The sequence below is a fragment of the Cyprinodon variegatus genome, unplaced genomic scaffold (genome assembly GCF_000732505.1).
Source record: "Cyprinodon variegatus isolate N-32 unplaced genomic scaffold, C_variegatus-1.0 Scaffold73, whole genome shotgun sequence".
Lineage (NCBI taxonomy): Eukaryota > Metazoa > Chordata > Actinopteri > Cyprinodontiformes > Cyprinodontidae > Cyprinodon > Cyprinodon variegatus.
This window is the reverse complement of record NW_015150526.1, coordinates 1,132,540-1,155,873: the sequence shown is the minus strand read 5'-3', so window position 1 is coordinate 1,155,873 and position 23,334 is coordinate 1,132,540. Positions and strand designations below refer to the sequence as shown.

The window sequence follows — 23,334 nt, the reverse complement described above, 5'->3', positions numbered from 1 at the left end:
AAACAAAACACCTACTTCCAAATGTATAGTCTAAGTGAAGCTTTCAAATCTTAAGACCGACTGTCGTGCATGGTGGTGGCTGCATGGTCATGTGTGGATGAGGTTGGAGGACCCGAATGTAAAATGTAGTAGAGGGTAGATTCATTTCTTTAATGAAGAGACTGGGGGGGTCACAAAGCTGAAAGGCAGGGAACCGATCAGAGTAATGTTGATACGGGGAGCAAAAATAACTGAGAATGGAGAGGGATTATTCTAACCGATGGATAAAATTGATTCTGCTGGCCGCTACGTTTAAAACATTATGAAATCTCTATGATAATGTTTCCTCCGGATTATTATCTCTATCTTTTGGCTAAAATATCAAATCAATGTGTGGATAACTAACAGTGAAGCGTGAGCCTCGAACATGTGACAGCAATTGGTTATATTAAAGCGCCATCTTGTGGACTAAGGTGTCACTACGCCGAACCGATGGGTTTCGATTTCCTCAAGTGTCGCGATGTTTTAAGTCGCACCAGAAGTTTCCGTGTACTGAAAAACAAAACAAATGTCAAAGGGTTGTTTTTTTTCTGTTGTTTATGTTGTGAACAAAAATGAATCAAAATAGGTGGGATTTAGAAAACGTGGGTTTCTTCCGTAAATCTATTTAGCCATTTAAGTTTGTAACTTCTTCATCAGTAAATGAGCAGCGCGGTGACTCATTGACAGGAGCGCTCTCTACTCCCAGCATTTCTACCATTCTTCTTAGGTTACTGGCCCCGGCCTGATGTCAGCGATTAAGCAGCGATAAGTAAACAGGAACTGTTTATGTGAACCAAAGAAAATCAGCTGGAATCGGTTGTTCATTCTCCTCTACTTCTGATATTAGGCCAATCCGCATGGAGCCAACAAATCTCCAGGTACGAAGTAAAACTTTCTTTAAAAAAGGACTATCAGCTTCATGGTTTCATTTTGACATCTGTACGATTGCCTTCAAATAAAACTTCCACTGTCGCTCACTTTGTTCACCTGTGTTAATGTATGACTGAAGCTGAATTATAAACATGTTCTGTCCTCACTGCGGTTTCTGATGGTATGAAACAAGTTCTTAGATCAGGTAACTGATTTACAGCACAGGAGATAGTATAGTCAGTGGGCTGTTTTAAGCAGAAAATATAGTCATCAAGTTGAGTTTCTTGTTGTCATTTTTTTGTTTTTTTTAAACAACCCTTTTAATCGTCACTTTGTATATCTACCCAGGGGCGGAGCTAGATGGTGGGGCCAGAGATGACCCTTTGCCAATCATTTTTTCCCCTTCTTATGCTGCGTTCACAGCAAACGCAGCAGGAGCAGCAAAAACGTGTCTCCTGCTTTATTTTTGATGCTTGTACAAGTTTTGTCCTGACATGGAAAAAGTGGGTCTGACACGCGTCGGGCGGAGCTGCCCTATCCTTTCTTTGCCTGGCAGCTATATATGCTGTGATCAGTGGTAAAAAAAAAGTAGTTTTAATATGTTTTTTAAGTGGGAAAATCCACCTAAAAACTTAATCAGTTCAGTCAGTTCTCTCAGATTACCATCCTGCCTTCAAATATTATTTCTCTGTCGGAGCCGCTCAGACCCCCCAGATACCAGCGTTGCTTTGTCAGTAGGAACCCCATCCAACAGCAGCCTCTGCCCCGGTTGCCTTCTCGCGGTTTGGCTCAGCGGCTGGAAGGCGTTTTTTTATGTATGTAATCCAAACTGCAGGCACCAGGATAATAAAAGCAAACATGTTTTGCCGGCAAGTTTCAGCACTTTAAGTTAATTTAGGCGTTAATAAACTGTTTCAGAGGAGTGATCATAGTGATCTGTATAATCAGCGATGTGTCTGTCTCCCTGCCAGCTCCCAGATCAGCTTCTCTGATTGGTTGATGTGGCACGTCGAGCAGCAAAAGTTCAATTTTTCCATCTCGAGCAGCAGCTGCGTTGCGGGGCGCATCAGATGCTTCAGCTGCTCAGACGCGCTGTGCCTGCTACTTAAAACAGGCTGCGGGACATTTTGCTGCGCCTTGACACGCGTCAACCATTGACTTTGCATATAAACTAGCTGCTCCTGCTGCGTTTGGTGTGAACGCAGCTTAGTAACAGAACTCGTACAGATTAACAGCATTGCATATTTGCAATGATATTGCTGTGACCAAAAAAAAAGACTTATGATTTGTATGTGCTTGTTAAAGAGTCTGTTGACAGAAATCATACAGGGGATGCCTTCTGCCAATATACTCCTCTCACCCACCTCCTCAGTGAGGTCCAGAGGCTGGTCCAGGACAGAGCTGGCTGTTCTAAGGAGCTGCTTTATTCTCTGACTGTCAGATTTAGTGTTAAAACTCCAGCAGACCACAGCATAAAGAAACTGCAGATGCCACCAGGTGTCATAGAATGATTTTTTTTTAAAGGGGTCATAGAATGATTCTATAGGGTATTTGGTGCTGGTCCTTAAGCTCTCTGAATAGGGTGTGTAACATTGGTTGGACTGATAATGGCATATTTGCTGTTCTATGAGCCCTAATGCAAGCCTGGTTAAAAGCCCTATAATGAAATGACAGGTTTTCTTCCTTTTATGGTATGATCATGAATATTTAGATGAGCTGTGCGCCGATTGGTTGGTTTACAACGAGCGAAGCTGCTGAGTAAAGACGCATCATAGTAACAAGCACTCACTCAGTGAAACATTGAGATTGTTGATATGGAAGGGTGACATGACGTCCTCTTTTTCCCAAACATGTCCTACTTTTCATTCCTAAAAAAATGGCCAGGGGGAATTTCAAAATCATCTGGGATTTTGGTCGACTACAGTGCAGCACGTAGTCGAAACACCGGGCATTCGAACCGAGCCGTCAGCTCCGGGGCTGGTCTGGGAACCCCAGCAGAGGGGGGCAGGGAGCCAGCGGAGGACAGAGCGACCGAACCCAACCCCGTGATGGTAGCCTGGACACAGGCGGCCCTGTGCTTCCCCCTGCCTGCATTACCGGACCCCCAGCCCTCATGGCTCTCTGCTGAGGTCCGGGTGCAGTCAGTGGCTCAGCAGTCAACACTAAAATGCTTCTTTTTTTTGCACCATTTTTTTTCTCCCACAATGTTTACAATTGATCACTGCTGCATTTTAAGAAAATGGAACTGTCATTAGAGCTGTACAAAACAAAATGTCATTTTTATACACTCTTTGTATACAAAGTTACCATGAATCCCGTTGCTGCTTCTCTGATTGTTACTTTCTTTGGGTATTGGAGTGATATACCTATTCATTTGACTTGTAGTTTAACTTCAGGTAGATTTTATTTTTTCTTTTCTTCAAATGAGCTATAGCATTACATTTTGGCACTATTCAAAATGACCAAAACTGACAGTAGAAGCAATGATGCTTCAGAGGTGAAACCTAAGGCTAATAGGTTTGAACAAAAATTCCAAGAGTTAATGCTGAAAGTTTTTCAACGAGCACAGAGGAGGTATAACATAGATATTGGAAAAATAATTATAAATCTGCATCTGAAAGTAAGTGAACAAGAAGACAGCAGGTAGTAATAAAATAAGATATACAGAGGGGTCAGTATAACGGCAGATAAAACAGATAAGGTAAGATGGAAGGACATGATTTATTGTGGCAACCATATAGTGAAAAACTAAACGATTTAATAGTGAAAAATGTTGCAGCCTTAATATTGGAAATTAGTGTTATGATTTCATTTATATTTTAAAGTATGGTGCAATTAATCTGTTGCTCTTTCAGAAAGCTATTGCTGTAGCCCAGAAAGCTTCACAGGAGGACCAGGCTGGGAACTTTGAAGAGGCCATTCAGTCCTACCAGCATGCCGTCAAGTATTTTCTTCACATTTTGAAACGTGCGTTTTAACAGATGTCACATTACAGTTACTTTCTTCTTTATCAAGGGCATGTTCTTTATTACGTCCTAAAAGTTTGAAATTATAATACAGTAATATTATTTCTTTATGCATGCTTGTATTTACACATATATACACTGTAAAAAAAAAAAAATTAACCCTTTCAATTTCTTAGACTGAGTATTCCAAACCTTTATAATTATATCAGGCTTATAACTGCCTACATTATGATACAACAACAGAAATTTCATAACAATTGTTGACAAAAGATCTTTTTTTTTTTTTGTTCCTTTTAGGAGAACCTCAGGGGAAAGAGGGCAACCAGAAGATTAGAGATACATGTAAACACTATCTGGACAGAGTGGAAGAGCTGCAACAGTACCTAATGAATAAAGAGGTCATTATATTGCATTTTATTTCATGTGGACATGTGCCCGTGACAATGAATTATAGATTGGTTTGTGTGTCATAATGGTGAAATGAGGTACTAGCTTTCAAATAATATTCCATAAACCAGAATTGTTCAAATTCGATTGCATGGGCTCAGAATTTTAACCACTACACTCAGAGGCTATTTTATAGTGCAACATGTTGCACTATAAAAGCAGCTTCTAACCAGATGGTACAGAGTCGGAGTGCCTATAGGAATATAAACAGATCTAATCTAATATGTATTTTATTTATGTGTGTAAAAAGATCATATTTGTTTATAGTTTATAAGTCAAAATTTTTATTTATTTTTGACATGTAAGTGAAGGGTAGATCAAAGATTAGCACAGTATTTTTTACTTGATCAGTGCTGACATAACAGAAAATGAAATAGATATTATTTAAGATGATCAAAACAGGGCAGTGTAATGTAAGCTGTACAACTCAATACAAACTCAAAACTCAATAGACAGAATAAGATTTTTTTATTAAAGCAAAAGTAACCACTCATAAATCCTATTGAAGTGAAGTATGGCTGTAGATAACATTTATGGAAAATAAAGTGTGGGCTTAGTTAAGATATACCACCAAATCTGTGAAAACCTTGAGTTTTATTTTTATTCTTTGATAGCTGGTGAAGATTCTCAGTCATCCAGGTCTTAGTCATTCCAAAAAAGTTTAAAAAACAAACAAACTCCTGGACTTTTTTTTTTTCCATGTTTGAAGATGTTTCGCTTCCCATCCAGGAAGCTTTTTCAATTTAAAATGTCCGGAAAAGCGTTCAGTTTGAGGCCTTATAGAGTGGACCAACATTTTTAATTGAAAAAGCTTCCTAATGAGAACCATGACTGGGAATGTCTTTTTGTACTTTGTGTGTGTAGGCTGTATGTAGGCTTTTTTTTTTTTTTTTTTACATATATATGGACACTGCAATGCTCCTTGTTGTTTTGGGGGTTTTTTTGTTGTTTTTTTTTTACTTTTGTTAATGTTTACATAAAGTTGTGGAAAAAAAAGAAAAGAAAAAGCTTCCTAGATTGGAAGTAAAATGTATTCAAACTTGGAGACAAAGTCCAGGGGATTGTTTTTTTTTTTTACTTTTTTGGAATATTCTTTAATAGGTTTGAAGAGAGCACAAGGTAATATGAATATGAGTTTAACAGACCAATCAGATGTATATGTGATAGAGGGGCAGATTGCCAAGCTATTCTTTAACTAAAGTTTCCCAAATGTTCATTAGATTTGAACAACACTTGATAAAAAATGATTAGGTTTTAAAGCCTTAGGTTTTCCTGAGCATTTCACTCCAGCTGCCAACAGGGAGTGAATATGAGAAGAAAAAAAAATCGATGTGTATTTTCTTAAGAATTCCAATTTATACTAACATTTAGAAAATAAGACCTATTATAGAGTGACGGGCTAATTTCTTCTGCTCTTGTTAAATATTTTGAGATTGTTTTGTTTTTTTTTTGTCAAGGAAAGGGCGTTGCTGGAGCGACGTCGTGACGTCATCAAATTCCGTGCACGGGAATATCGGCCGTTCTATGCGGAAGTTGCTACCCTAATCCGACTCTAGGCGATCTGACAAACGAAAACAAGTCGACTAAAAACCTCGATTATCGAGCCAACAGTTTACATGTGCGACTGAATTCTGACGTAGACTGTTGAAGAGTAGTTTTTTCACGTTGTTGTGGCGTTTTTGTGGAGTATTGAGCCAGTGATTTAGTCCTTATGGCCAACAATAATTTACAGGTAAGTGGAGGGACCAATCCTTGAGCTAAAACGCTACGACAACCTTTAGAAAAAAGTTTTTTCACACCGAATTCTCCCTACTTAAAGTGTTATGTGTGATTTAATTTAAACAAGATTTCTTTCAGGTGTACTCCTTGCAGCGTATCGTTTAGTTTAATTGTGTTTAAAAAGTGAAAAGGCTGTAACAATAGCGGCTAATTAGCTTTGCTAGCTAGATTAGCTGACAGGTCGACACTTAATTTGTTATGAAAAGGCACGCGCTGACATCATTTACTTATATATGCTGCAGTATTTAGGGCATTTCTTTTGCCTCGCAGACAAAACCTTTTTTTTCCTTCTTTTTTTCCTTCTTTTTTTCGTGCTTTAATTACGATAAATATAACGAGAGTCTTCACTGGCTAACTGGTTTAGTGTGGCCTCTTTAACATGGATAAACTGGATGGCTTTAATAATGTTAAACCTATAGAAATGTAAAGTCACGAGTGTTTCGGCTGCGAAACAAAACTGAAAGGAAACAAAAAAGTTCTTTATAGGACCCTATAGTGTCTGTCTCCAAATAGAACAGGTGTAACTAACAGTAAGTCTGATGTAAAGGGCTTATGACTGTTTATGATGTTAACTTCCGTACTAAGGCATTGTTTGCCCTTTCTAGTATAAATGTACTTAATTTATAGCTTTTTTCACGATGGTCTCACATTTAGAGTTTTTGTCTTTAAAGATCAGCGCCTACATACTTACAGCTACCTAGATTTCCATACACCTGTGTTTTTGCTTTGTTTGTTTTGTTGTTATTTTTACATCAAGGCAACATGGGGTTAAGGTTGTTATTTTTCTCTTTTTCAGAAAGCGATTGATCTCGCTGGCAAGGCAGCTCAGGAGGATAAAGCTCAGAACTATGAGGAGGCACTGCGTCTTTATCAGGCTGCTGTTCAGTACTTTCTACATGTGGTAAAATGTAAGAGGAAGTGTTATTATCTCACATATTAACTGTTCAGCGCACCAGGAATCACACCTTGAAGAGCATTTGTATTTGCATGAGAAAAAATAAAAGTAAAAAAATGTTATATTATGTGTAGTAGAAATGGAAGTGCTTAACATTTAACCATTTATGAATTTTTAATTTTGGATTTTTTTTTTATATCATTCTTTTTCAAGTACAAGTAGGTATCGCCATGGGATGGGTTTTTTTTTCTTTGTTTTTTGTAACATGTCAAATCATGCCCACCTTGGCAAGGTCGCATCATCTCTAAAATCATAAGAGCCCTTTTTTTTATTATCATCAAACTAAATTAAATTTGTCAGAGCTGGAAATCCCATTTCACTCTGAGAAAAAACAAGTTCCATTTTAATTGCAGTTTAAGAAGAAAAAAAAATGATTTTTTTACAATTAGTTTATTGCAAAATGTAAAAAAGGAATATAGTTTGTTGTATTTTAGATACTAACAGAAAACAATGCCAGTGAAATAAACTTTGACTAGGACTAATCTAAATCAAACCTCTCTGTAATAATTAAAATCAGAAATCAGCTGTATTAGTTTATTACTTTATACGTTTTGGTCAAAAAACTTTTTTTATATGAGAGCCTCTTCTTATAAGCCATTACGGAGAACTTAAATTCAAATATGCAGCTCTGCAGAGACATAGTGTAACTGTTTTAACAATTCAAGTGATTTTTTTTTTTTTTAATCAAAAAATAATTTTCTAGAAATTTGTAAAAATGGCTCCAATAAACATTTTTTAGCCCTGGTCAGAATTTTATAAAATCAAATGTTAGCTTAGAATTGACAGGCCCAAAAGTAAATACAAATAGAGAATACAAATAGAGAAAAAGAATGGCCAAAATTAAAATGTGATTTATTTTGAATGATATATAATTTCATATGCTAGACTTTTATACATCATTATTTTATCTATGTAATTCTTAGAGATTAACTGCTGCGAAGAATTAAATAGGAATAAGATGGCCAGATTCCAGTAAAAATCCAGTAAAAATCTATGTACGAGTCTGTGAAGGAACCAAAACTGAAAAGATGTTTTTTTTCTTTAGTCATTCAATAAATGCAAAAATACTTTTATCAATCCCAAAGGAAAATTAAATGATCTCCTTTAGCACTCCATAGATGTATCTCACTGAAGATTCTCTGTTGTTGTATGTTAGTCATACTTAATCTGAACCATTTTTTTGTCCAATCTTTACTGTGAATCTCTGACAGATGAGGCCCAGGGTGACAAAGCAAAACAGAGCATCCGAGCAAAATGTGCTGAATACCTGGACAGAGCAGAAAAGCTGAAGGAGTATCTGAAAAAGAAAGAAAAGGCTCCTCCTGCTAAGCCTGTCAAGGAGTCGCAGTCTGATGACAAAGGGTGTGTTATGGGGTGTGACCTAAGGCTTTCTGTGTGTCTGATGTTTTGCCATTCATACCATGTTAAAGTGGTTTCCGTTCATGTGTTCATGATTTGTTGCTTTGTCCAGGAATGAAAGTGACGAGGGGGATGATCCAGAGAAGAAAAAATTCCAAAATCAGCTTTCAGGTTAGCAGTGAACTTATTCTTTATTTATTTATTTTTTTTTATTCTTGATTAATATCTGCTATGAAATGTTCTTTCAGGTGCAATTGTTATGGAGAAGCCAAACATCAAATGGAATGATGTTGCTGGTTTAGAAGGAGCCAAGGAGGCTTTAAAAGAGGCTGTTATTCTTCCAATCAAATTCCCCCACCTTTTCACAGGTATACCTTGTCTAATAAGTTGTTAATCTCATTATCTTTATGTTAAATGATTAAAGTTTTCATCACAGTACTTTGCAGTTTTAGTAAGTGCTTTCTTTCTTGTCAGGAAAGAGAACTCCATGGAGGGGGATCTTGCTCTTTGGGCCCCCTGGTACCGGAAAGTCCTACCTAGCTAAAGCTGTGGCAACCGAGGCAAACAACTCTACCTTCTTCTCAATCTCTTCATCAGACCTTGTCTCCAAATGGCTTGGAGAGAGTGAAAAGTGAGTCACAGATGCAGTAACTCCTGAAGTAAAAAAGAATACTTATTTATTGCCCTGATAAACATTTAAGAATTGTGGAATATTTTCTAAATAATAACCAAGAACCGTTTCGTTTTACTTTCAAGATTGGTGAAGAATCTTTTCAGCCTTGCGAGGGAGCATAAGCCTTCTATCATCTTTATTGATGAGATTGACTCGTTGTGCGGATCAAGGAGTGAAAACGAGAGTGAAGCTGCTCGCAGGATTAAGACAGAGTTCCTGGTTCAGATGCAAGGTGAGTGCAAACCTTGACGGCAGTTAAAGTATTTCTGTCGTTGTGATAAAACATTTAATTCTTTTTAAAGGTGGCTCACAAGTGAGCAGCTGACAGTGGGGCTTACTATCTTTGTAGGAGGCGCTGCAGCATTTAGAATGTAAAAAATTTTAGATTTAATCAGGAGTTTTTTTACTGAAGGCCTACCTTCTGACCTTATAGCTTTTCACTAATACTTTTTTTTATGCGGTAGAGTATTGTCGTTGACCAATTAGGAAATTAAAAAGAGACTATGGTTAATGTCACATTTATAACAAATAATTGTTTATACCTAAGCCCCTTAAACATTTTTTTATGCTTTAAATTATAAAAAGAAAGTAGGGGTGCACCGATTGCAGTTTTCCGGCCGATTTCCGATCACCGATCTTTAAAAAGTATGACCTGCCGATTCCGATTTTTGGTTAATACCGATTTTATTATTTTTTTTGCTATAACCAACACTGTGTTACAAGATCGCAATTCACTGTCAATGTTACAATCTTTTCTTGAAAAGCATGCCCTTGAACAATAGCCTTGAACCATTATAAACTTGTTTTAACTGCCCATGAGGTAGAGCCTTGACATAGAAATGAATTAAATAATAAATATTAAAAAAAACAAACCTAAGACTACAACATTGGTCTTTTGATTTTTTTACATTTCAAAAAACAAAACTTCAACAAAAGATCAGAAAAAATATGGAATAGCAACTGATTTTAAGACACTCGCGGAGGTAAATAGATCGGTGGTTAAGATCGGTTTCATATGTAAATATTGGCCGATCACCAATCACCCTAAATTAAAGGAAATCGGGGCCGATCTATCGGTGCACCCCTAAAAGTAAGGTTTATCTATGCCAGGGAGGTTATATTTTCATCAGCGTTGGTTTGTCTGATTGTTTTCAAAATAACAAAACAATTGATTTTGCTGAAATGTTCATAGCAGGTGCATATTGTGACTGGCAACAAATTAACCTTTATGTGAAGAGCCTGCTCCCCATCTAGATTCAGGAATTTTCAGGAAAATTCTGTGAATACAGGTTTTACCTTAAGGTGGGAGTCACAATATGTTTGGGGATATTAGCTACTTGGTGGAAGTCTGCGCTATCACACGGCTTTTAGAAGTTTATCTTTTTTATGAAAGATATCAGTTCTTGCTAAAGTAACACGCTATTAGGAGAGTTAAAAAAAAACATTCAAGAGGGAGTATGCCATCTATAATGCTGTCTTTTTTTGTACTTACACGTAAGGTTGCTCCGTTGGAGCTAAATTCCTAATATAAAACATATCGATGAAAAATGATGGTTAAGACCGAAATAGAATAAAAATAAAGAGCATAGGAAGTTATTGCTAAATCAGAAACATCCTAAACTGCCCATTCTTCACCATTTGCTGTTTTAGCATTTAGTGTTTGTCTAATGTTGTTGATTCTTCTGATTTTAAGTAGAGATGCATCGATGAAGATTTTGGGAGGTAATCGCCAAAATCGGTATCTGCTAATATTGCCGATCATTGCATCAAATCCATAGATTATTCGATACTGTTGTCTTATGTATGTTGACACAAGTATACAAATTAGGGAATGAGAAATGAGCAAGAACTGACCACTTTTTTAGTGATGGAGGGAGTGGAGACGAGCTTTTTTAAATCAAAATGGACAATGGAGGAAAATAATGTTGACACAGAATGAAGCAGGGAATGCTCCTAAGATGTTTGTAGGTTGCTTTTAAAAGGGCAGTTTAATTTAGCCCTAGAAGGACTGTTTTGTCGTCCTACCTCCAGCGCAGACAGCAACTAGGTACCACCTTCTCTCCTCCCCTTCAAACTCCTCTTCCACTTCCAGCAGGTAGCATCTAGAGGCTAGCTTCTTCCTGTTCATTCTCCATTAAAGCTGTCCTACTCCCAGTAATCCACAGCCCCTCCTCCCGGTTCTGGAGCTCTCTCAGCACTAATTTCCTGCTGCTCTTGTTTGAGCTCTACTTCCCCCTAACTCTGTTGCCCAGGTGATTTGTCAATCTATTTTCGGCACTCTGACTAAAACAAAAGTAGACCTAAGCCCAAGAGAAAGATGCATGTCCTTTGAGGGTAAAACTAATCAAAAATGCACCAACCGGTGATTGAAATTGGTTGTCTTCATAATAGCCAGTCATGAGTGATCGCGTGAAAATCTGCCAATTTTTGAGCATTGCTTTTTGACCGCTGCAGTTCTAGTTTTTAGTGAGAGATTGCTGATAGCTGCACCTTTTTAAAAGTCTAAGAGATTTACTGTAATTGAAACATTAATTCCAAGAATAAAATTATGTATGCAGATGGCCTGTTCTTATAGCACTAAATAGAAGCACTTGTACTCTACCTTCACGCACTGATAGTGTTGAGCTACATTGCAGCCCTTGATAACACATTGAAAGAAGTGAGGCTACAGCATACAGGTGCCACCGGGCCCCCTGACCATCATTAGTAGACAATCCAGGTGCCCAATGACACAACAAATCAGAGCTGGGGATCACAGTATTATGCCACTGTTGTCAAATCAAATCAAATCAAATTTATTGGTATAGCCCTTAACAATAGCCAAATGGTACACAAAGTGCTTTACAACAAAGCCATAAAACAATACATAACACATATAAAACATACAGATACAATTAAAAGTGCTGTAGTGGTGCAGCGCTGCAGGGCATCAAAAGCCTTCCAGAGGTGCATAGAAAGGAGCACACAGAAAGATAACATCTAAGAGACAGTATTATCCTAGTCAGAATTAAATGCTAATTTAAAAAAGTGGGTTTTAAGCTTTTTAAAAAAAAAAGTCTGAGGTCAGTAGTGGTGCGGATGTAAGGGGGTAGTTTGTTCCACAGTCTGGGAGCAGCGACGGCAAAAGAATGATCGCCCCACTGTTTGAGTCTTGACCTAGGGACCTCTAACAGAAGCTGACCCGAGGAGCGTAAAGCTCTGCCACAATTGCGAAAAGTTAAAATCTCAGACAAGTAAGAGGGGGTCAAGCCATGGGTGGCGTTAAAAGCAAACAGCAGAAGTTTAAAATCAATTCTAAAATGGACTTGAAGCCAGTGGAGTGATGACAGCACAGGAGTAATGTGTTCATGTCTGGACGTGTTTGTTAAAAATCGGGTGGCAGCGTTCTGCACAAGTTGGGGGCGAGAAATTGATGACTGACTGAGGCCAACATAAAGGGCATTGCAGTAGTCCAGTCTTGAACTAATAAAAGCATGGATTGCCTTCTCAAGATCCTGCCGACTGAGAAAGGACTTGACTTTGGCTAAAAGACGGAGCTGGAAAAAGCTTGAGCTGACAACGGAACTAATCTGTTTGTCAAATTTGAGCCCATTATCAAATGTTATCCCGAGATTTTTGACATGAGATTTAAAAAGGGGGGCTAGATTGCTGGAGTTTGTGGTGAGAACATTTGAAATTGATGGAGAACCAAACAAAATGCATTCGGTTTTGCTGTAATTTAAGTGCAAAAAGTTCTGTGACAGCCACTGCTTTATATCTGTGATGCAGTCCAGTAGCTTAGTAAGTGCAGTGTTTTCGATTGGTTTCAAGGGCAAATATATCTGCAAGTCGTCGGCATATAAGTGAAAAGACAGGTTGTGTTTTTTTACAATTGATCCCAGAGGTAGCATATATAAAGAAAGCATATTAGTACCAGAGTCCTAATGTGTCTGACCCAAGTCTTTGCAGTTTAAATAGAATATTCTATCAAATGATGATTTAGGAAAGGTTTAGTCTGATTTATTGACAGCTATTTAGGGTCAAATGCCCTCTAATATAACCTTCTGACTTGGTCCTTAAATGTGTTTTTTTTTTTTTTGCATTTTATTCAAGTTTTTATTTTCTCATTTCCAGGTGTGGGTAACGATAATGAGGGAGTGCTGGTGCTAGGAGCAACGAACATCCCCTGGACCCTAGACTCTGCCATTAGAAGAAGGTAAATGTTTTTTAAGTTACATAATGTCTTCTCTTCTTCGTGTTCTAAGTGCAAAACAAATATTTCAGATTTGAGAAGAGGATCTACATACCGCTGCCTGAGGAGCACGCTCGCTCCTTCATGTTCAAACTCAACCTGGGCTCGACCCCGAACAGCCTCACAGAATCGGACTTTACTGCTCTAGGCAAGAAGACGGACGGCTTTTCTGGGGCAGATATCAGCGTCATGGTCAGAGATGCTCTAATGCAGCCGGTTCGAAAGGTCCAGTCAGCAACCCACTTCAAAAAGGTATGTGTGCATTAAACCCCCTAAGGTTTGATTTAAGGGGGAAACACATCAAAGTTAATCTCACCCAATCTTCCTTTGTTGTGTTAAAAGGTACGTGGTCCATCCAGAACTGACCCAAATGTTATCATCGATGACCTCTTGACTCCATGTTCTCCTGGTGATCCCAATGCCATTGAAATGACCTGGATGGAGGTTCCTGGAGAGAAGCTACTGGAGCCAGTGGTGTCCATGGTGAGAATATACTAAAAGACTATAGTTGCTTGACATGTTTTCATTGAAGATGCTTTAATCTAAAACTGATTGGATTTGTTCAGTTTGATAGAAACAGCTCTGACTGGTATTAAGCGAGTCCTTTTTTTTTTCTGTTCTTCATTTTTAAAATATACTTATAGACTAAGAACTCACACCATTTACAGCCTTCTAATTCCTTTAGCATTAGAAGAGGGGATGCCAAAAATCAGATTCTACTTTAAATCATTTTTTATATGGGTTTTAATCAAAATTACGATCAAACAGTCTGAAGTACAGTTTTTCTTTTTCCATGTTTTTCATTCCTCAAAAAACAAACTGTAAACTGCAGGTCAGACAACAGAGAAACTCAAGCTGTGAATTGGTACTGGCTGAAAACAGTCTGGTTTAAAGTGAAGATATGTAACAACTTTAAAAGGAATCTCGTTTGTATATAGATGTGGACAATTTGATTCTCCAAATTGTTGCCATCATTTTATGGCAGTGTAGAATTACTACACTAATCAGGGCAGCTTGGGTGCTGTTGTACGACCGAGTATTAGAGTCAGGCTTTTTTTGATAATTTCAGAACTATCTCATAATATCTCATATCTCATTATTCTCGTAATTTTAGAATTTTATCTGGTAATTTTGCAACTTTATTCTCATAATATTGCGACTTTATTCTCATAATATTGCGACTTCTTATATTTTTATAATTTTGTCTCGTAATTTTGCGACTTTATTCTCATATTACAACTTTATTCTGGTAATGTTGCGACTTTATTCTTGTAATGTTATGACTTTTTTCTTGTAATATTATGACTTTATTCTTGTAATAATTACTTTATTCTCATAATATCATGACATTATTCTTGAATTGAAAAAAAAATCTCTAGTCTGGCCCTAGTACTCCGTCATACCTTTTGTGCTTATTTACAAAGAAAGTTTTTTTTTCTTGTTTGCATAAAACATTTTTTAAAGTTCATGTGTACTTCTGCTTTCAAAACAATCCACCCATTCTTAGGGTAACAACTCACAAATGAAGTCTTAATTATAGATCTGTGAACTCTTAAAAGAATTACATGTTTGAACAGTTTTCCTTCATCTTTCTCCTCTTAGCCCGACATGCTGAGGTCTCTGTCCAACACAAAGCCAACAGTTAATGAACAGGACCTGGAGAAACTGAAAAAGTTCACAGAAGACTTTGGACAAGAAGGCTAGATTGATCCAAAGAGCCAGACCAAAGCAACTGAAGTGTGATTGTCTCTTTACTGTCTTTGACCCTTTTGCTCTTTGCCTCATTCTGATTATTTTCTAAGCCCCATGGGTTACTGAAGTGCACACTTAAAAAGGGTGGAAGGTTTTTTTTTTTTTTTTATGTTCACTCCAGTCCAAAGAGAATCAAAAGCCTTCTATATGTAGTTGTCTTGCTTAGAAGTAAAAGAGCCGGCACTGGAAACTGAGTTTAATTTGGCCCTAAGTACTACAGACTTAAAAACACATTTGAGGAACCTTACAAAACACCTACGTCTGTATTGAAAGTTAGCTAAATTTTTGTTCTGCTTTACAAACTACCTTATTATTTTATGCATAATCCTTTTTTATGAAGATAAAATTTGTGTACCTTGCATGGTCCACATTGAGTTGGCTTCATAGGATCAGGTTTTATAGGTGATGTATCCTTAGAATGCAGTTGAATATAAAGCTTTGAAACCATCTTGGATACAAAAGCCTTGAAGATTTTTGTTATTATTTAAGTAATTTTCTAGGAAATCAGTTGCAGGCATATGTGTTAAGTCTTTGTCATTTAAATAAATATGGGCCTTTAAGAATTGCCGTTGTGGTTAAACCAGCATTATTTCATCATCCCTGAAGGACCCAATGGCTTTGAGGTATTTTCCAGCTCAGCAAGGGTTTCTCTCTATAAACAACTGTATATATTCATTTATACTAAAAGGCTTTGCTGATTTTCTTTAAAAACTTAAGAAAAAATAGGCCTTATATTGAAATAAAATCTATTTGGTTTCTAGCAAATTTGAGAGGTAAAAGGTGGACATTGATGGTTCAGATATATCCTCTGTGTGCATAACAGCAAATCTTCAGCTTACACTTAAAATAGCCATAAATGGCAGTTTGCACAATGTGCCTTCTAGGAAAATGCATGTTTTTTACTGGTTTGTTTCTAAATTAAGTCATACTTCTAATATATCTCAAGTGCTTTGTCACTACAACTAGGAAATGTACAATATATGTACATTTCAGGTATGCTCTTTTAGAGATTCTATACAAATGTACTCTGATGTTCTTGAGATGTGGAAACTCCTGTATTTTTTAAAGGGGAATGTCTTATTTTAGACTGTATGTCTGTCTACACATTTATGTAACCAATTCTCAGGCCTTTTCCTGAAAGAACAGGTAACTGATGCAGGGAACTGGTCCTTTTTTTTTTTTTTTTTGCATTTTCATTTCCTAAATGTAAATAAAACTTATCTAAAGCTATATCAACTGGTGTTTATTTGTTAATTTTTTTAAATTATTAATTATTTTTATTTTTTGTTTTACTTAGACTTGCGTTAAAACACAATATCCGACAACTGAAAAAATCAATGACATTAAAATTTATCTTCATTAATATAAACCTCTGGCACAACCTGAAACCTAATATTTTTTTAAGACCAAATGCACAGAACAGTTACAATGGTTGAAAGTTTATCCTGGACCTCAAGAGCCATGGATTCTGCCCTTTTCTATATATTGAATCAGATTAAAATGTGGATGACTGCATATCCCTGTAGTCCAGTCTTTTTTTTTTTTTTTCTTCTTTTATGATGTTTCAGATGTGACAAGGCTGTGACCCATAAATGGTAAATCTCCCCAAAATCTTGAAGGGGCATTGTTTAAGGTGCAAAAATGTCCCTGTTTTGCACCTTTTTTTTTTTATTCAAACCAACTTCTCAATGTTGAATACAGCACTCGGTGAACAACCAGCTTTTTAAACAAAGGCCATTTGTGATTTACCAAACAGATTTGAACACACAGTCCTCCAAATATTGTACAGGAGGTTACTAAAATGTACAAATTACAAATGGGAAATTGTATTATTTCAATTGCTGACAGACAAGGTTTATCTGTACACCACAAATAATAATGAAAATAGAAATTTGAACTTTACTCAAATTATGGAAACAGTTCAAAAGCTTGCAAGGTTGAAGGAACCCTTTCAAAATAATTTTTATATATGTCTTGTGGTACTGTTCAGAGGATATATTTTAATCGTAATTTCTTCATAAGCTATGACTGGAAGATTAAATAACGAACTGAAAACTTGTAATCATTTACACTTCGTGAACCGGATCTTTAAAATAAATTATATTAATATCGTTATTTCAATTTATTTTTTGGCAGGCAAAATATTTCGTCCTATAGTTCCATTTGATTCAGGCTAAAGTTCAAACAGCCTAAATCCTCCATTGCATTGTGGGAAATGCTGTCACTGTTCTTACAAACCAGCGGTTAGGATTCCATTGGAGAGCCTTCTTTAAAACTACAAGTACCAGGTACGACCGTTAAATCGCAGTTCACTGTACACAGTTCAGTTTGTTTAGTTTCCACAGCGCTTTATCGCAAGCGACTAAAGTCCATAACAGCTCGTTAACCTGACCTTTTTACGTGTTTGAACTGCTGCCAATCCGTGGAGCGACCCTTCCCCAGAGGTCAACGCTTCGCTCGCCGCCCTTTCCAGGCCCGTCGCCTGCCTTGTAGCTCTTATAACGGAGCGGAAAAACTGGCCTGCTAGTTAGCTCCCAAGCTAAGGTTTCCCCCATGTCCTCTGAGGAAGCGCTCAGCTCATCGATTACAGATTGGCTCTTTTTTCATTCTTGGTGGCTCCTTCTACCGTTCATCATGCTTCTTGTTGTCGCTGCCTTCATCGTTGCCTTTGTGCTGTTGCTCTACATGATATCGCCTCTAATAAGCCCCAAACCGCTAAAACTGAATGGGGCCCATGTCGTGGTGAGTACATCTATAGATATTGTTCGCTCTTTCCAGTGCTGCAGAGCTCTGCTATCAGAGTTTAACGCCAAAAAAATTATGTTCTTAGTAATAACCACATCTGCAACTACATATCTGTTATTATATTTATTTATATCTTAGATCCCAATATGTTTTGGAAAATTATGAAGTGACACGCCCACGTTAGATATGGGCTCTTGCTTAGCATGAGATTTATTTATTTTTTCCAACACTACAAATATGGAAAAAATAAAAAAAGGAACTATGGAAATGTATAGAATTTCCAGATGGAATAGGAACATGATTATTGAAGGATTTTTCCATTCATTGATGTTTTCTTTTTGCTGAAAATATGTTTTTTTTTTTTTTTTAAGCAATTGATAGTTTTTGAGTTACTGACAACATACAAAAGTTTTATATATCACTTTTATTTTGTTTTTTTTTAAAGACAATTTTTTTGCATTTCCTCAATTAAAAAAATAGATCTTAAGTCAATTAAACAGAAAAAAAATAATGAATTACAAGAATGATCTCAATTTCTGCACCAAAGTATGTGTCCTTAACTTGTTTTTATTCTAAACTGTCAATTTTCTTTTGTTGTTGTTGTTTTTTTGCATTTTCATATCCTCAATGTAAATATAACTTATCTAAAGCTATATCAAGAGGTGTTTCTTGGTAATTCAAAGAGTGAAACCCATGTAGATTAACTACACACTGCTGTGTTTTCGTTTTTAATTTTAGTATTTTTATTTTAGTTTTACTTAAACTTGCGTTAAAACACAATTTCCAGACAGAATACGAATGTGATTAAAATTTTTTGCATCCATCGATGTGTCTTTTGTTCAAAAAATACCATATACATATACATATACATTCATAGTTTTTGAGTTACTGACAACATACAGATGTTTTATATATCACTTTTTGTTTAAAAAAAAGCCATTTTTATTTTTTTGGATTTCCTCAATTAAAATATTAGATCTAAAATCAATTAAACAGAAAAAAATAATAAATTACAAGAATGATCTCAATTTCTGCATCAAAGTATGTGTCATTACCTTGTTTTTTTCTAAACTGTCCGTTTTTTTAATTAAATTTTTTTTTTTGCATTTTCATTTCCTCAATGTAAATAAAACTTATCTAAAGCTATATCAAGTGCTGTTTCTAGTAAATCAAAGAGTGAAACCCATGTAGATTAACTACATACAGCTGTGTTCTATTTTTAATTTGTAGTATTTTTATTTTTGTTTTTCTTAGACTTGCGTTAAAACACAATTTCCAGACAGAATACGAATTCAAGTGTTTCTGCATCCATTGATGTGTTTTTTGTTCAAAATATACCTTTTTTTTAAGCCATTCATAGTTTTTGAGTTACTGACAAAATACAAAAGTTTTATGTATCGCTTTATTTTGTAAAAGAAAAAAGTAAAGGTTACCTTTTCCATCGATACCCATTTTTTATTGCGTTTCCTCAATCAAATAATTAGTTCTAAAGTCAATTAAACAACAAAAAAATAATGAATTACAAGAATGATTTTTGCATCACAGTATGTGTCCTTACCTTGTTTTCTTTCTAAACTGTTAGTTTAGATTTGTATCATTTAGTGATTAAACCGGTATTGATCCCTGTTTGCATTTTTGTGTTTTAATAATCGTTTAGTGAATTTCTGATTTTCATTAAATTTTACCTCCTAAATAATATTTTGTGTTGGTATAGAAAGTCCTACCTTTATAAATGCTTTGACTACCAGCATCTAGAATGATATAAATGCTAACAGATCTGTCTGTAATTTTGAAATGAATGGCATTTAGGAGCCCTGGGTGTTTGACATTACCTCCTGGTTATTTCCCAGTAAATGTACAAAAGTTATTTGGAAGGAAAGACAAAAAGAAGCACCTCTTATGAATTCCAGGTGTGTTTTGAATACTCTGACCTTCGCTTGTTGCTGTTTTTGCTCCCGTGTTGTGTTCAGGTGACGGGGGGCTCCAGCGGGATTGGGAAATGCATTGCCATTGAGTGCTACAGGCAAGGAGCATTCATCACTCTGGTGGCACGGAACGAGGTCAGTGCAAACATTTAACCAGTCCTTCCAGTCTGCAACAAGCTGTTATTACAGTCAACTCTTTCTTTATGTCTAACCCTGCACAACTAAAGGTGAATTTGTTCCATGTCAGGTGAATGGTCATGTGCAAAATTTGGTTTAGTTTCTGTTTAACACTTGGTGATTGTCTTGGTGACAATTATTGTTCTTAAGATGTGCCTCTTAATCATCTAGGTCAAGTGTAAATTACATCATAGGTTTTTACAGTCATGCTGATTATTTTTTTATAGTAATGTATGTATATTTCTTAGAGCAGATTAATAACATGCAGTATTTCTAACAGGAGAAATTGCTAAGAGCAAAGAAAGAGGTGGAGAAATATGCCGTGAATGACAAGCAGGTAATTTTTTCTTTTAAATATCCGTCCTACAGTCAGACTATTTTCATTTTATGTTCACACATTCACAGCCAATGTAAATTTTTAAATATCTTTTTTATTAAGGTGGTGCTCTGCGTATCAGTGGATGTTTCCGGTGACTACACTCAAGTGGAAAATGTGATAAAACAGGTAATGTTACCCTCCTCGCTTTGATAGGTCATATCAGATTCTCTTAATAATTCAGAGTCGTATTGTAAAAGCTGGCTTTTGTTGCTATGCAGGCTCAGGAGAAGCTCGGGCCTGTTGATATGCTTATAAACTGTGCTGGGACTGCCATTTCTGCAAAATTTGAGGAGGTTGAGGTTGAACGCTTTAAGGTGAGTACAAATGGTTATTATGCAAATATTTCCAACTTAAGCGTTTAATGAGTGAAAAAGTTTGCTGTATGCAGACGGTGTAGAAAGCATGTTGTTCATACAGCAACAGCTGATCATACAGCTTTAATTTGTAGAACCTGTAGTAGAGCTGAGTGCAGCCTTCAAAACTTTGGTTCAAAGGTTACTCGTGTTGTCAACATTTGCCCGCCAAGGTTAAAAAAAAAAAAAAAGGCTTGTGATCTGTTTTGTTTTTACTCAGGATGAGATACTGGAGCCGAGATCCTGATCCAGGTGTCGGATCAGTGCATCTATAGTTTTTGGGCTCTTTTGTCACAGTTTATAATCTCTCTTTAATTTTTCATCACTTTTCCTCAAGCGGTCACATCCAGGTTGACTACAGTCCAATGGATTTTACATTTCTGAATAATATATATAGTAATAATAAAAATTTTTATAGATCTATATAAAGCTGTTTTTATCAGGCACATTAAGCGGTGGTACACTTTTTTTTTTTTTTTTTTTTTTACAATCAACTGAGAAAACTCTTTCCTTTTCCTCCTCTGGGCCATGTCAAGGGTTGCTGCTACCATGATTTATGTTACAGTTTTGGCTGCTGTATGGGTGTAAATCACACCTATCAAGGCGATTCAGTATCGATTGCCTGACCCAACAATTCGATTATTTTCGATGCTCAAGAATACACCATGATACGATTCGATTCGATTAATTGGTTCTTTTTTTTTTTTTTTGTACACCTTACAGGCTAGACAATAAATAAATCGATGAGAGCTGCAATAATGTTATGCATTTAAAATAAAAAAACAACAGCAAATAACAGAAGTAGAAAAGTTGTACTCAACCTATTCCTATTACTGAAAAATATTAACACCCCTGCATTACAGATTCTGAAAGGCCTCGCATAAAAAAATACTGCACAAAATAAGTGCAATGAGTGCAATGCAATACTTCGGCTCCAGAGTGTCGACATCCCCGCCCCCTCCACATAACGTCAGCTGCACCTCTCCCAAATTGTAGCTGACCGCAGACAATGCCGCAGACAGGAGGCCGGGTTGTTTTGTTTTTATGACCGAAATTGCGGAAAACAACTCTTAAAGTTGAACCAGCTATAAGAGCAAGGTGCGTGAGAACGCTGGGACCGTTTTTCCACTTGGATCTCCACTCTTTTTGGCCCTCATGTCCCTCTGTTGTCGGACAAACTCACCCCCACTTCCTCTCCAACTCGGCTGTATATCTAGACCCACAGCGTATAGCACGGACCATGCTTCCATATGGAGCATAAATAAAAAATGTCTGCGTCAAGCTCACTGCAACACACTGCTGCAGGAGTATAACCAAGAAGCGAGGTAGGAAGGCAAAATAGGTTTAGCGCCACCGCAGCACGGGAGGGAGAATTACGCCCAGGAGCAAATGATAAAAATAAACCAGAGGAAGAAAAAAAACATGAATTGATACTCTTGCGGACGTGTCGATGCATCGGATCGTTGGCTGTTGGATCGATGCATCGACACAATTATTATTTTACACCCCTAGGCTGCTAGGTACAATATTATGGCTAAAGATGCTTGGGTTTGTTAAGGACAGGTCTAATATGTAGAAGAAATTTGTTTTATAGAAAGAAATTAGCTTGTTGAAAAATAAGTCAGAGTTACTTTTTTATGTTTTAAGGATCTATTTCTTCATAACTTTATTTTTACGCTATTCTTTTATTTCCATGTTAACACCATTAAGCATGGATTTAATTGAAGTGGCTTCTTCTGATTTAGAACTAGCTTTTTTTTTTTTCTTTTCTTTTTTATTGATTTTATAGACAACCGATAGATTTGTATAAATATGCTGCCCACGTTTCTGTTGAATGTTCATGAAGCATTTAGGGGAGTAGGGGCAATGGTACCCTTCAGTTAAAGCACTGTAATAAACTGCACAGCCAGTGGATTAGAAAAGCAGTGAGATCTACTGTTTGTTTGTTTATTTAGTTTTTTGATAAGTTTCCTCTGAAACATTATGAAAGCATCCTGGTTGTGAAGTGAACTTTGACCTTACTTTGTGCAGGAAATGATGGAACTGAACTACCTGGGCAGCGTTTATCCAACCCGAGCTGTCATTACCACCATGAAGGAGCGAAGAATGGGCCGCATTATGTTTGTTTCATCACAGGCGGGTCAGATCGGCCTGTTTGGTTACACTGCCTACTCTCCGTCCAAGTTTGCTCTGCGTGGCTTAGCAGAGGCACTACAGATGGAGGTTTGTTTACTTTTTTGCTCCACTGGCTTGCTCTTCAAACCTATTAGATACCTGGCAGCCAGAGCTTTTGCAAACTTCAGGGAGCTGAAACAGTTCAGACTAGTTCTAGAGTTGTTTCTGAAGAGGAATCCCTTGTTCTTCTAGTACAAGGGATTCATAGAACAGTTTTTTTCTCTTCATGAAAGAATGCTACTGTGGTTAAGTTCATACTGAGGTCATATTACAAAGGGTTCTATTGATGTGTTTGCATATTTCCAGATAAAGCCATACAACATCTATGTAACTCTGGCATTCCCCCCTGACACGGACACTCCACTCCTGGCTGAGGAGAACAAATCAAAGGTAAATTGATCTAAAACTTGGTTAAAGAACATGTAGCAAATTAACAAATCCGCTGAATGGATTCCTTTTTATGGCTATATTTATTTTAAGCTAAAGATACAATAATTATAGCCTGGGTGCCATTCCGAACTTAGTCC

The 23,334-nt window shown here is 36.7% G+C and overlaps 2 protein-coding genes across 3 annotated transcripts in view; both read left to right on the top strand.

Moving 5' to 3' along the window:
- Nucleotides 1–583: 583 nt before the first annotated feature.
- On the top strand, nt 584–16,245 carry vps4b (vacuolar protein sorting 4 homolog B (S. cerevisiae)). Of its 2 annotated transcripts, XM_015372586.1 has the most exons (13): nt 584–899; nt 3,747–3,858; nt 4,155–4,255; nt 6,880–6,991; nt 8,250–8,400; nt 8,510–8,568; nt 8,646–8,765; nt 8,872–9,028; nt 9,154–9,302; nt 13,184–13,265; nt 13,334–13,553; nt 13,644–13,784; nt 14,904–16,245. In XM_015372586.1, exons 1-13 carry the CDS (start codon nt 879–881, stop codon nt 15,003–15,005), a joined length of 1,527 nt encoding a protein of 508 aa, XP_015228072.1. In that variant the 5' UTR covers nt 584–878; the 3' UTR covers nt 15,006–16,245. The 2 variants fall into 2 exon arrangements, with proteins under 2 accessions (XP_015228072.1, XP_015228073.1); XM_015372587.1 differs by lacking the exons at nt 584–899; nt 3,747–3,858; nt 4,155–4,255 and adding an exon at nt 5,820–6,036 and having other exon boundaries at nt 14,904–16,242.
- Nucleotides 16,246–17,356: 1,111 nt separating this feature from the next.
- The window catches only part of kdsr (3-ketodihydrosphingosine reductase), a 9,590-nt gene continuing 3,612 nt past the window's right edge, over nt 17,357–23,334 (top strand). Inside the window, exons 1-7 of the mRNA XM_015372591.1 lie at nt 17,357–17,795; nt 19,769–19,858; nt 20,181–20,237; nt 20,340–20,405; nt 20,498–20,593; nt 22,664–22,855; nt 23,114–23,197. Coding sequence (XP_015228077.1) covers nt 17,607–17,795; nt 19,769–19,858; nt 20,181–20,237; nt 20,340–20,405; nt 20,498–20,593; nt 22,664–22,855; nt 23,114–23,197 — 774 coding nt within the window. The 5' untranslated portion in view covers nt 17,357–17,606. The remainder of the gene's footprint in view (nt 17,796–19,768; nt 19,859–20,180; nt 20,238–20,339; nt 20,406–20,497; nt 20,594–22,663; nt 22,856–23,113; nt 23,198–23,334) is intronic.

Coding starts and splice junctions, on each gene's coding strand:
- vps4b (XM_015372586.1), top strand. CDS start 879: ATGGAGCCAACAAATCTCCAG. Junction 8,569..8,645: donor ATTCCAAAATCAGCTTTCAG/GTTAGCAGTGAA, acceptor ATGTTCTTTCAG/GTGCAATTGTTATGGAGAAG. Junction 9,303..13,183: donor GTTCCTGGTTCAGATGCAAG/GTGAGTGCAAAC, acceptor TCTCATTTCCAG/GTGTGGGTAACGATAATGAG.